The sequence below is a fragment of the Physeter macrocephalus genome, chromosome 4 (genome assembly GCF_002837175.3).
Source record: "Physeter macrocephalus isolate SW-GA chromosome 4, ASM283717v5, whole genome shotgun sequence".
Lineage (NCBI taxonomy): Eukaryota > Metazoa > Chordata > Mammalia > Artiodactyla > Physeteridae > Physeter > Physeter macrocephalus.
The window spans coordinates 29341381-29355456 of record NC_041217.1 but is presented as its reverse complement, the minus strand read 5'-3'; the positions used below and the strand labels follow the sequence as shown (position 1 = coordinate 29355456).

Below are 14076 nucleotides of genomic sequence, written 5' to 3'. Positions count from 1 at the left end.
TGATATACATAACGTGTATGCATATTGTATGAGCATTGCCAGAGTATTTATCTATTTAAATACACATTATTTTAATAAAAATTACTTTCCTTTGTTTTCCTTTGTACTACATTTTGCATGTTAAAATAATTTTTATTATGTAGGTTGATCAAATACACAGAATTTTCAGAATAATAAAAAGGATATTTATAAAATATTTAAAATTAAAGAGTGTGTTAGAGGATTAGGATGAGGATAGCTGGGTTACAGGCTGTGTGGGCATAGTCAGGAGCCTGAAGATGAGGTAGCCTGGTGCCTTATAAAACAGTAAAGTTTTATCTTATGAGCAACTGGGGAGTCAAGAGAAAATTTTTAAATAGGGGATTGATCGTCACCTTTGCAACTATCTTAACTAAAATAGGCACAGTTTAATCTATTGATAAGACGTTGGCAGAGAAAAACAGAGCTTTCCATTATGAATAGTTCCATACTATCCCAAATAAAGAGCAGTGACCAAGTTTCTACTGTTAACCACATGCATATACCTGCAGAATCGCATCAGGTAAGCACAGACAGTGTTCACTCTCAAAATTAGCAAACATTCATTTGCCAAGGAAAGCTCAGCAAATCACCTGGTTAATAAGTTATACATTGTTTCTAACCAAGATAGTCTCCATATTATCAACTTGGGCTAATTTCTGTAGAAATACAAAATACCAGTGAGAGCTAAGTTTCTCATCACTAGTTTCCTTTTAGATGATTTAATCTGAACAACTGGGCAACCATCGGTGAATACACTGCCCTCCTTTATTATTACTTTTCTTTCATTTCCGCTAACTGATTGTTTTCAGGTCTCATTTGTTTCCCTCTGGGTTGTTTCTCATCACCACCATCACCCTACCTATCTGATCCTCCCCATTCTTCCCTCCCGCTCCTGACTCCTCATATCCTGCAGGGGAGCTGTTCTGAAACAGTACTTTCACATGCCTTTTCGTGCCTATGAAGCTTGGGGGTCTATTTTCTACCTCACCAACTACATTTCTTTACCTGCATGTTTCAGTTCCTGCACAATCTGACCCAATCTAATAAGTAATTCTGGTAGGTACTTTTGTGACCATCCAATCAGACAGTAGATTGTAAAATGCCTGAGTAAGGAACCCCATATTTGACTTCTGTCTTCACCTAGCACCGAACTGTAAGCACTTGTTATTAGTTTAATTTGTATTGAAAGTTTAAGTGGCTAATGCACATTTAATATTGTTAATAAACATGAAAATCACTTATTGGGGGCTTTCTACAAAATACCCTAAAAATGCAATTTTATTAAAAAAGTCAATTAATCATCTAAATGTTTTTACTCCTCTGGTGCCAGTATCCAAATATTCTTAACAATATTTGAAAAAGTACTAAGTGTTTACAAATATCTGAATGCTTAACAGCTTACAGGTAAAAGTTTTGGATGATGGCATATTTGACTTTTTAAAAAATGTTTTGCTCCAGATAGATATAGGTTTTAATCAAAAAATTTTGATAGTGTATAGTGTCCCTATGCATGTGGTTATGTATTCTTGGCCCAAAATAATTAACATTAACTAACTACTAGTAATATTTTACCTTTCTATACAACAGGTGGTACAAGAGTCAATAAAATGTGATTACTTATCCACCTACAGGCCCAGGAGACTCTATTTGCAATAAGAAACAGTGAGATATGAAGAAGTCATACTGCTTCGTAAGTCTATATGATATAGTAATGACATAAAATTGAATAAAATGTTATTCATTTATGACAATTCCCAGATATGAGTTCAGTATTAGTTTAAAATGAAATGCAACAAACACAAAATATGTTGGCACGATTAATTCACTATTTTAAACACAGCAACACCTATGTATAAAAAACGTATAATTTATATGTATATATTTGTGTAAAATATATTTCCTTTAACCTACTTGAAATAAAGAGAGCTCCTGTTCTTAGTTGGCTGATGGAACTCACTGAAAAAGGTCTTGAGTAGATGGGCATGTTGTCTAATCTTCGCCATTTAATCTTTGGTTCTGGATAACCCTGGACATAGCAAGGCAATGTCACATTTGAGCCAATTTCCATAGACACATCAGCAGGTTCTTGTATAAAAACTGGAGGTGCTAGAAGATATTTAAAATGAAAAAAAAGTGGTCATTGGTATAGTATACATGTGCATTAAATATAAATTAATTATTAAACTATCAACAGATTGAATTCAAATCAAATCATGGTTCATATAATATTATAAATATATGCTTTAAGTATTCCTGTCTGCTATTGAAATAGATTTTTAAAATAAATGAATAGAGGCACAAAGAAGTTCAACTATTTCCTTAAAGTGATAAGATGGAAAGGGTGGGAATTTAAATCAAGATTTCCTTAACTAAAGGAAATCTTTCATTTTTGGAATTTGTTTTCAATTTTAGTTTACGCCATACTCCTCAAAACCTAAAATTTTCTTACAAATAAGTCTGCCTTGCAATGAAACATTATTGACACTTTCCAAAACTTACTTCTTTAGGCTGAATTTTTAAATAAATTAATTATATCAGAGTTCATTCTTCAATAGATCACCATATAACAAGGTAACAGTATTTAAACTTAAATTATATTCTTGGTGTATATCATATTCTTGCTTCTCAATATCTTTCACATTTTTTTTTGCATTTTTGAGTTAAAGAAATTGAAGCTTGAGAATCAATAATTCAAATTAAAGTAACAGAATAGCATTTGATAAATGGAGAATACGGAGTGCTTAATGTTAGAGCTAAGAAATGATTCAGAAATTATAAAATTATAGGTAAGAAGTCTACACTTATCTACATAATTTAGGTAACTACAGAAGCCAGAGGGAAAAAATCAGAGGTAACAGGCATACCCTGGAAAACAGAGGAATGCAATATAGGGAGGATGCTGTCAGAAAGCCCAAATAGATGAGGCTCTCAGTATGTCCCACGGAACTTATGAGTAATAATGTTTGAGGCATCAGGCAAGGAGAAATATGTAAGATACTATTAGAGGTAATAGATGAAACCTGCTCGTGTAGGACTCTAAGAGGAAGTACCCTAGGGATGTCTCCTTGATAATGTCAAGATTAAACAATGGTTAGGAACTACAACAACTATCACTTAAAGAGCCAGAGACTCTGTTAAGTCCTCTTCATTAATTACCTCATTTGATCTTCAGAATATCTCTATGAGGTAGGTACTGTTATTACCCCAATTTTATGAAACTGAGACAGAGATAGTTAATTTGTTAAGTGTCACATGGAGTTGAACAGTGGAAATAGGATTGAAAACCAGGTTGATCTGACTCCAAAGTCACAATTCTTTATCATTTTATCAGCCTCTCCTTTTCCATGGGTTATTATAACTGCCCATACTCAAGCTGGTTATCAGGCTAGTAAGAATGGGTGTGGAGATCACTTCTCTCCTTCTCAACAGGAATTCTGGGACTTGGATGTACAGCTGTCTCCCAAGTAGCATTAGTGCTTTATTAGCCTGGGCCAAATGACCTCCTTTAACTTTACAGCCACACTTTCGATTATTTCTCCATACAAATCTTATTCTCTGGACAATCAGAACTTACTCTTCCCCAGTCAAGGACTGACCTTTCCGAAATCAGCACCTGTGCTACCACCACCCCTTTCAAATGTGATGCCTGCTGTTGATCTCTGGCTACTGAAATACTGACAATTCTTGAAGGCAGTTCAAAAGGCTCTTCCTCAACGCCATCTCTTACCATCCTAAATGGATATGATTTCTTCCCTCTCTGAGCTTTCACAGAACTCACTCTACACCACTCTCATGGCAATGGCTAAATTCAGCCTCTTACTAGACTATACATTCGACTTTCCCCAGAGAATTTATATTTGTAACCACATTTTTACCTTTTATAGCAGCTAACATGGTACTTTGTGCATTTTACATGGCTGCTAGATATTTGTGAATGATTGAATCAATATTAAAACACTTCAACAATAACCTTGTGTGTGTGTGTATGCATTAAGTGTATATGATGATAACAACATTGATCCAGTACATTTGAACTTGTATTTTTGAAGAAACATGGCAATTTCAGAAGTGCCATCGTTTGTTTTTTGAAACTACGTACAATAAAATTAAGTTAAATACTACAACTGAGAAATATGTTTTTAAAAAGAAGTTATGTACCTGTGTTTAGATTTCTCTTACATATATATGGGAATTTGACTAATAAAAAATAATAGGTAAAATAAACGTATTTTAAAAATAGTTTAGAAAGCAGCTGATTGTGTGCTTATCTTACATGTGTAAGGCCTAGTTACTTTTCTCTGGAGTGATACTAGTCATTTATTCCAGAGCCAGCTGCTTGTCTGAAACAGAAAGGTATAAAAATCCCAGAATATGTTAGGCTCAGAGTGTGAACAGGTGAATATGGAGATAAGACAGAAAATAAATTCCAGAAGAGCAAAAAGATATGCAGAAGCCTGGGACTGATCAAGTACTGGGGAGGAAACCAAGCTTAGTGACATAAAGAACATAGCCATCAGTGAAAATGGAGACAAAATGAGAATTTTCAGATGTAAGAAAGCCAAGAACAAACTAGATTTAAAAAGGATAGGGGGCAAGGTCAAGATGGCGTGTGGAAAGACACCGAGTTAGCATCTCCCCACAACTAGGGTGCCTGCCGGAGGCTGGTGAGGGACCCTGACACCCAAGGAGATGGGAGGAACCCCCAAGTGAACCAGTAGGACGTGGGGGGACTGAGCGGGGAGAAGAAGTAGAGGCCAGACAGGATTGGCACCCCTGAGGCTGGGGAGATCAGGAGAGGCAGGCGGGAGGGGCCCTCCCAGACCCCAGACCAGAGGAGCAGGAGAGGAGCTAGTAAGAATGGGTGTGGAGATCACTTCTCTCCTTCTCAACAGGAATTCTGGGACTTGGATGTACAGCTGTCTCCCAAGTAGCATTAGTGCTTTATTAGCCTGGGCCAAATGACCTCCTTTAACTTTACAGCCACACTTTCGATTATTTCTCCATACAAATCTTATTCTCTGGACAATCAGAACTTACTCTTCCCCAGTCAAGGACTGACCTTTCCGAAATCAGCACCTGTGCTACCACCACCCCTTTCAAATGTGATGCCTGCTGTTGATCTCTGGCTACTGAAATACTGACAATTCTTGAAGGCAGTTCAAAAGGCTCTTCCTCAACGCCATCTCTTACCATCCTAAATGGATATGATTTCTTCCCTCTCTGAGCTTTCACAGAACTCACTCTACACCACTCTCATGGCAATGGCTAAATTCAGCCTCTTACTAGACTATACATTCGACTTTCCCCAGAGAATTTATATTTGTAACCACATTTTTACCTTTTATAGCAGCTAACATGGTACTTTGTGCATTTTACATGGCTGCTAGATATTTGTGAATGATTGAATCAATATTAAAACACTTCAACAATAACCTTGTGTGTGTGTGTATGCATTAAGTGTATATGATGATAACAACATTGATCCAGTACATTTGAACTTGTATTTTTGAAGAAACATGGCAATTTCAGAAGTGCCATCGTTTGTTTTTTGAAACTACGTACAATAAAATTAAGTTAAATACTACAACTGAGAAATATGTTTTTAAAAAGAAGTTATGTACCTGTGTTTAGATTTCTCTTACATATATATGGGAATTTGACTAATAAAAAATAATAGGTAAAATAAACGTATTTTAAAAATAGTTTAGAAAGCAGCTGATTGTGTGCTTATCTTACATGTGTAAGGCCTAGTTACTTTTCTCTGGAGTGATACTAGTCATTTATTCCAGAGCCAGCTGCTTGTCTGAAACAGAAAGGTATAAAAATCCCAGAATATGTTAGGCTCAGAGTGTGAACAGGTGAATATGGAGATAAGACAGAAAATAAATTCCAGAAGAGCAAAAAGATATGCAGAAGCCTGGGACTGATCAAGTACTGGGGAGGAAACCAAGCTTAGTGACATAAAGAACATAGCCATCAGTGAAAATGGAGACAAAATGAGAATTTTCAGATGTAAGAAAGCCAAGAACAAACTAGATTTAAAAAGGATAGGGGGCAAGGTCAAGATGGCGTGTGGAAAGACACCGAGTTAGCATCTCCCCACAACTAGGGTGCCTGCCGGAGGCTGGTGAGGGACCCTGACACCCAAGGAGATGGGAGGAACCCCCAAGTGAACCAGTAGGACGTGGGGGGACTGAGCGGGGAGAAGAAGTAGAGGCCAGACAGGATTGGCACCCCTGAGGCTGGGGAGATCAGGAGAGGCAGGCGGGAGGGGCCCTCCCAGACCCCAGACCAGAGGAGCAGGAGAGGAGAGGAGGGCATTTGCCCCACCCACTTGAGCCCAGGAAGCCTGCTGGGCTCCCAGGTGAGGTCCCCCACCCTCTGAGACCAGGGATGGGGGGCACGCCTGGGCCACTTCTGTTCCTTGAGCCTAAGCCCCAGCCCCCCACAGCCCCCAGGGCCTATTCCAGCCCTGTGGGTCCTAAGCATAGGCGCTCCACACTGCCCAAACCTCGCCCTTGCTTAGGTCCCACCCTCCACAGCCAAGGCCTTTACCCTCCCTTTTTTTTTCTTTCTTTCTTTCTTTCTTTTTTTTTTCTTTTCCCTCCTCCTCTTTTTTACTATTGTGGTACTGATGTACCTTCCAGTTGTTGATTCATCTGTATTTTTATTTTTATATTCTTTCTAACATATCTGTTAGTTTCCTAGCCTAATTTTATTTTTCACTTCGTTATTGTTCTCTCTTTTTTTATTTTTTATTTTTTTGCCACCCCATGCGGCTTGTGAGATCTTGGTTCACGAGCCAGGGGTTGGGCTGAAGCTCCTGCACTGTGAACTCCGAGTCTGAACCACAGGACTAACAGAGAATAGGGGTATTCCCTCAGACCCTAGGGAATATTCATCAGAGTGAGGTCTCACAGAAGTTCTCATCTCAGCACCAAGACCCAGCTCTACCCAACAGCCTACAAACTCCAGTGTTGGAAGCCTCAGGTCAAACAACCAGTAAGACAGGAACACAATCCTACCCATTTAAAAAAAAACAAAAAACACATGAGATGGCAAAAAAATATGTCACAGCTGAAGGAGCAAGGTAAAAACCTACAAGACCAAATAAATGAACAGGAAATAGGCAATCTAACTGAAAAAGAATTCAGAGTAATGATAGTAAAGATGATCCAGAATCTCACAAATAGAATGTAGGCACGGACTGAGAAAATACAAGAAATGTTTAACAAAGATCTAGAAGAACTAAAGAACAAACAAACAGAGATGAACAACACAATAACTGAAATGAAAAAAACACTGGGAGGAATCAATAACAGAATAACTTAGGCAGAAGAATGAATAAGTGAGCTGGAAGACGAAATGGTGGAAATAACTGCCGAGGAGCAGAATAAAGAATGAAAAGAACGGAAGACAACCTTGGAGACCTCTGGGATGACACTAAATGCACCAACATTCGAATTATAGGGGTCCCAGAAAAAGAAGAGAAAAAGAAAGGGGGTGAGAAAATATTTGAAGAGATTATAGTTGAAAACCTCCCTAACACAGGAAAGGAAATAGTCACCCCAGTCCAGGAAGCAGAGAGAGTCCCATACAGGATAAACCCTAGGAAAAACACACCAAGACACATATTAATCAAACTAACAAAAATTAAATTCAAAGAAAAAATATTAAAAACAGCAAGGGAAAAACAAAAAATAACATACAAAGGAATCCCCATAAGGTTATCAGCTGATTTTTCAGCAGAAACTCTGCAGGTCAGAGGGAGTGGAAGGATATACTTAAAGTGATGAAAGGGAAAAACCTACAACCAAGATTACTCTACACAGCAAGGATCTCATTCCGATTCAATGGAGAAATCAAAAGCTTTTCAGACAAGCGAAAGCTAAGAGAATTCAGCACCACCAAACCAGGTTTATGACAAATGCTAAAGAAACTTCTCTAGGTGGGAAACACAAGAGAAGAAAAAGACCCACAGAAACAAACCCAAAACAATTAAGAAAATGGTAATAGGAATATACATATTGATAATAACCTTGAATGTAAATGGATTAAATGTCCCAGCCAAAAGACACAGACTGGCAGAATGGATACAAAAACAAGACCCATATATATGCTGTCTGCTAGAGACCCACTTCAGACCTAGGGACACATACAGACTGAAAGTGAAGGGATGGAAAAAGATATTCCATGCAAATGGAAATCAAAAGAAAGCTGGAGTAGTAATACTCAGATAAAATAGACTTTAAAATAAAGACTGTTATAAAAGATAAGGAGGGACATTATATAATGATCAAGGATCAATCCAAGAAGATATAACAATTAGAAATGTTTATGCACCCAACATAGGAGCACCTCAATACATAAGGCAAATGCTAATAACCATGAAAGGAGAAATCGACAGTAACACAATAATAGTATGGGACTTTAACACCCCACTTACACCAATGGACAGATCATCCAAACAGAAAATAAATAAGGAAACACAAGCTTTAAATGACACAATAGACCAGATAGATTTAATTGATATTTATAGAACGTTCCACCCAAAAGTGGCAGAATACACTTTCTTCTCAAGTGCAGCCAGAACACATCTTCTCCAGGATCACATCTTGGGTCAAAAATCAAGTGTTGGTAAATTTAAGAAAATTGAAATCATATCAATTCATCTTTTCTGACCACAATGCTATGAGATGGAAACCAATTACAGGAAAAAAACTGTAAAAACCATAAAAACATGGAGGCTAAACAATGCATTTTTAAATAACCAAGAGATCACTGAAGAAATCAAAGAAGAAATTAAAAAATACATAGAAACACATGACAACGAAAACACAATGACCCAAAAGCTATGGGATGCAGCAAAAGCAGTTCTAAGAGAGAAGCTGATAGCAATTCAATCTCACCTCAACAAACAAGAAAAACCTCAAATAAACAATATAACCCTACACTTAAAACTAGAAAAAGAAGAACAAAGAAAACCCAAAGTCAGTAGAAGGAAAGAACTCATAAAGATCAGAGCAGAAATAAATGAAATAGAAACTAAGAAAACAATAGCAAAGATCAATAAAACTAAAAGGGGTTTCTTTCAGAAGATAAACAAAATTGGTAAACTCTTAGCCAGACTCATCAAGAAAAAAATGGAGAGGATGCAAATCAATAAAATTAGAAATGAAAAAGGAGAAATCACAACTCACACCACAAACCCAAGTCAGTAGAAGGAAAGAAATCATAAAGATCAGAGCAGAAATAAATGAAATAGAAATGAAGAAAACAATGGCAAAGATCAATAAAACTAAAAGTTGTTTCTTTGAGAAGATAAACAAAACTGATAAACATTTAGCCACACTCATCAAGAAAAAAAGGGAGAGGACACAAATCAATAAAATCAGACATGAAAAAGGAGAAATCACAAGTGACAACGCAGAAATACAAAGGATTATAAGAGACTACTACAAACAACTATATGCCAATAAAATGGACAACCACGAAGAAATGGACAAATTCTTGGAAATGTACAATTTTTCCAAGACTGAACCGGGAAGAATTAGAAAATATAAACATACCTGTCACAACTAATGAACCTGAAACCATAATAAAAAATCTTCCAACAAACAAAGGTCCAGTACCAGATGGCTTCACAAGTGAATTCTATCAAGCACTTAGAGAAGAGCTAACACTGATCCTTCTCAAACTCTTCCAAAAAATTGCAGAGGGAGAAACACTCCCAAATTCATTCTGTGAAGCCACCACCACCCTGATATCAAAACCAGAAAAAGATATCACAAAAAAAGAAAATTGTCGACCAATATTGCTGATGAAAATAGATACAAAAATCCTGAAGAAAATACTAGCAAACAGAAAGCTTTTGACAAAATTCAGCACTCATTTATGATAAAAACTCTCCAGAAAATGGGCACAGAGGGAACCCACCACAAAATAATAAACGCCATATATGACAAACTCACAGTAAGCATCATACTCCAATGGTGAAGAACTTAAAGCATTTCCACTAAGATCAGGAACAAGAAAAGGATGTCCACTCTCGCCACTCTTATTCAACATAGGTGTGGAAGCCATAGCCACAGCAATCAGAGAAGAAAAAGAAATTAAAGGAATGCAAATTGGAAAAGAAGAAGTAAAACTGTCACTGTTTGCAGATGACATGATACTATACATAGAGAATCCTAAAGATGCCACCAGAAAACTGCTAGAGCTAATCAATGAATTTGGTAAAGTTGCAGGATACAAAATTAATGCACAGAAATCTCTTGCATTCCTATACACTAATGATGAAAAATCTGAAAGAGAAATTAAGGAAACACTCCCATTTACCACTGCAATAAAAAGAAAAAAATACCTAGGAAGAAACCTACCTAGGGAGACAAAAGACCTGTATGCAGCAAACTATAAGACACTGATGAAAGAAATTAAAGATGATACCAACAGATGGAGAGATATACCATGTTCTTGGATTGGAAGAATCAATATTGTGAAAACGACTATACTACCCAAAGCAATCTACAGATTCAGTGCAATCCCTATCAAACTACCAATGGCATTCTTCACAGAATTAGAACAAAAATTTTTACAATTCTTATGGAAACACAAAAGACCCCGAATAGCCAAAGCAATCTTGAGAAAGAAAAATGGAGTTGGAGGAATCAGGCTTCCTGACTTCAAACTATACCACGAAGCTACAGTAATCAAGACAGTATGGTACTGGCACAAAAACAGAAAAATAGATCAATATCTTGTACCTGATAGATCTATCAGGTACAAGATAGAAAGGCCAGAGATAAACCCACGCACATATGGGCACCTAATTTACAACAAAGGAGAGAAGAACATACAATGGAGAAAAGACAGCCTCTTCAGTACAGAGTTCTGGGAAAACTGGACAGCTACTTGTAAAAGAATGAAATTAGAACACTTCCTAACACCATACACAAAAATAAACTCCAAATGGATCAAAGAGTTAAATGTAAGACCAGACACTATAAAATTCTTAGAGGAAAACACAGGAAAAATACTCTTTGACATAAACCACAGTAAGATCTATTTTGACCAACCTCCTAGAGTAACGGAAATAAAAACAAAAATAAACAAATGGGACTTAATTAAACTTAAAAGCTTTTGCACAGCAGAGGAAACCATAAACAAGACAAAAAGACAACATTTAGAATTGTAGAAGATATTTACAAATGAAACAACAGACAAATGATTAATCTCCAAAATTTACAAACAGCTCATGGAGCTCAATATCAAAAAAACAAACCATCCAGTTAAAAAATGGGTGGAAGACCTAAGTAGACATTTCACCAAGGAAGACATACAGATGGCCAAGAGGCACATGAAAAGATGCTCCACATCACTAATTATTAGAGAAACGCAAATGAAAACTACAATGAGGTATCACCTCATGCTGGTCAGAATGGCCATTATCAAAACATTGAGAAACAATGAATGCTGGAAAGGGTGTGGTGAAAAGGGAACCCTCCTGTGCTGTTGGTGGGAATGTAAATTGATACAACCACTATGGAAAACAGTATGGAGGTTCCTTAAAAAACTAAAAATAGTACTACCATATGACCAATCAATACCCCTATTGGGCATATACCCTGAGAAAACCATAATTCAAAAAGAGACATGTGTCACAATGTTCATCGCAGCTCTATTTACAATAGCCAGGACATGGAACCAACCTAAATGTCAATCAACAGATGAATGGATAAAGAATATGGAATCTAAAAAAAAAAAAAAAAAAATGGTACTGATGAATCTAGTTGCAGGGCAGGAATAAAGATGTAGACATAGAGAATGGACTTGAGGACATGGGGTGGGAGGGGGAAGCTGGGGCGAAGTGAGAGTAGCATCGAGATATATACACTATCAAATGTAAAATAGTTAGCTAGTGGGAAGCAGCAGCATAGCACAGGAAGGGAGATCAGCTTTCGGTGCTTTGCAATGACCTAGAGGGGTGGGATAGGGAGGATGGGAGGGAAGCTAAAGAGGGAGGGGAAATGGGGACATATGTATGCATATGGCTGATTCACTTTGTTGTACAACAGAAACTAACACAGTATTGTGAAGCAATTATACTCCAGTAAAGATCTATTTAAAAAAAAAAAAAGGGTAAGTGAAGCTCAAGTTGGGCCCAGGAAACTCAATTAAGATGAGAGAAGTCACCAGTGGTGAAGAAGTTTTGGGAAGAGTGTCAGGCACGAGACAAGCACAAGGTCAGGGAATAAATGTACTGGTACCAGAAAACAAGGCAAATGAGAGTGCCAGGCACTAGGTAAGCAGCCAGGACAGCATCAATGACAAGCAAACATCAAAATGAAGCAGCTCCTACCTCAAGCCAAGAAGCCTTTTAAGTACTTCCTACTCCTGAGTGTGGCCAATTCGGACTCCAAGTGAATTACATTGGGTGGATGGTAAACAGATTAACAAAACCAATGGGAAAGGAAGCAGAAGTGATTATAGTACAAAATATGGAACTTGTACAGAGGAGCTGCTTAGAGAAGTAGCTTAGGGAAGCTACAGCCCACCAGGTGGTTTCAAATCGCAGCTCCACTATTTCTTAGTCTATAAACTTGGAAAATTATTTTACCTCCCCAAGTTTAAATTTCCCCATGAACAAAAGGTCGATAACATATCCTATCTCACGCTGTTAAAAGAGAGAATCATTATTAATCATTTAGCATGTAGTAATCACCCAACTATAAACTATCAATGATCATAAATATTGTATAGTTAATTTATTAAATCATAGTTCTGGAGTTTAATGTATCTAATGTTAGCTTCAATTTTGGCTTCTGCATACAGTCTGTTGGATTTATTATGCTGGATCCTCTGTGATCCCCTAAATATTTGTGCACAAGCACTTTGAGGACTGCACAGGGTTAAAGCACGGTACAGCTCTGTTGTCACTTACAGGTGGATATGGCTGTGTGCACACATTATTTTGAAAATATAAAAGTTACAAACAGATTGACCATCTTGCTCTGACACCTATTCTATAAAATTATTCTAGTTCCTTTAGTGATAATTAAATCTATCCCCACTATGGCAACTCTTGCAATAGATTAGTCAAACTGAGATTTTCTTTCCTAAAATGGCTGAACATACTGTTTTGGTTCTACCAAACCACAAAACATGAAACCACAGTCTAAGTCTAAAACATCACCCTCTGCGGTGTGGAATGCTGCAAATAAAGTCACTGCCAGGCCAACTTTTTTTTTTTTTTTTTTTGTGGTATGCGAGCCTCCCTCTGCTGCGGCCTCTCCCGTTGCGGAGCACAGGCTCCGGACGCGCAGGCCCAGCGGCCATGGCTCACGGGCCCAGCCGCTCTGCGGCATGTGGGATCCTCCCAGACCGGGGCGCGAACCCGGTTCCCCTGCATCGGCCGGCGGACGCGCAACCACTGCGCCACCAGGGAAGCCCCAGGCCAACTTTTTGTTTGATGTAGCCAATCTTCTTCTCTTCCAAATGACCCTCTTTTAAAAAAGGATGAAAAGCATTGGTAACATTCCCTGAACATTGACCTGAATTGTCCATAACGGAGACTCACTACAAAAAGCTAGAACTCATGAATAACATTAAATGGCCTTTTTATGATTACTTTTTGATCTAGTATTGTTTATGTGAAATAATAGGCCCACAAAAACAATCTGAAAGTCCAACTAGTTACATGATATGGATAAAAGCAAGTTTTTCTTCTTAAGTCATAATCTACTTAAATTTATACCCCGTAGTTTTGGAACTCAAATGAATAATTTTATGCACCACTAATAGGAGTACTTAAATTGTCTCAAGCCCTTTTTTTAAAAAAAATCAAGTTGAAACAGTGACTATTGTATTAAAAGCACAATGCTTAATCTTAAACGCTATACCACTATTATATATGCATTTCTATATTATTTTTCAAGACTCAAAGAATCAAAGTGACCGTTCAGTTTGTAAAGTTAATATTCACCTATTTGATACACATCCATTAAGCAGCTTTGGAGGAAAAGCAGTAACCGCTGACATGCTGAATGCACATAGGCG

General features: G+C 37.4%; 1 protein-coding gene across 1 annotated transcript in view; it reads right to left on the bottom strand.

Moving 5' to 3' along the window:
- The window catches only part of HMCN1 (hemicentin 1), a 554195-nt gene that overhangs the window by 268485 nt on the left and 271634 nt on the right, over positions 1-14076 (bottom strand). Inside the window, exon 16 of the mRNA XM_024133815.3 lies at positions 1933-2127. Coding sequence (XP_023989583.1) covers positions 1933-2127 — 195 coding nt within the window. The remainder of the gene's footprint in view (positions 1-1932; positions 2128-14076) is intronic.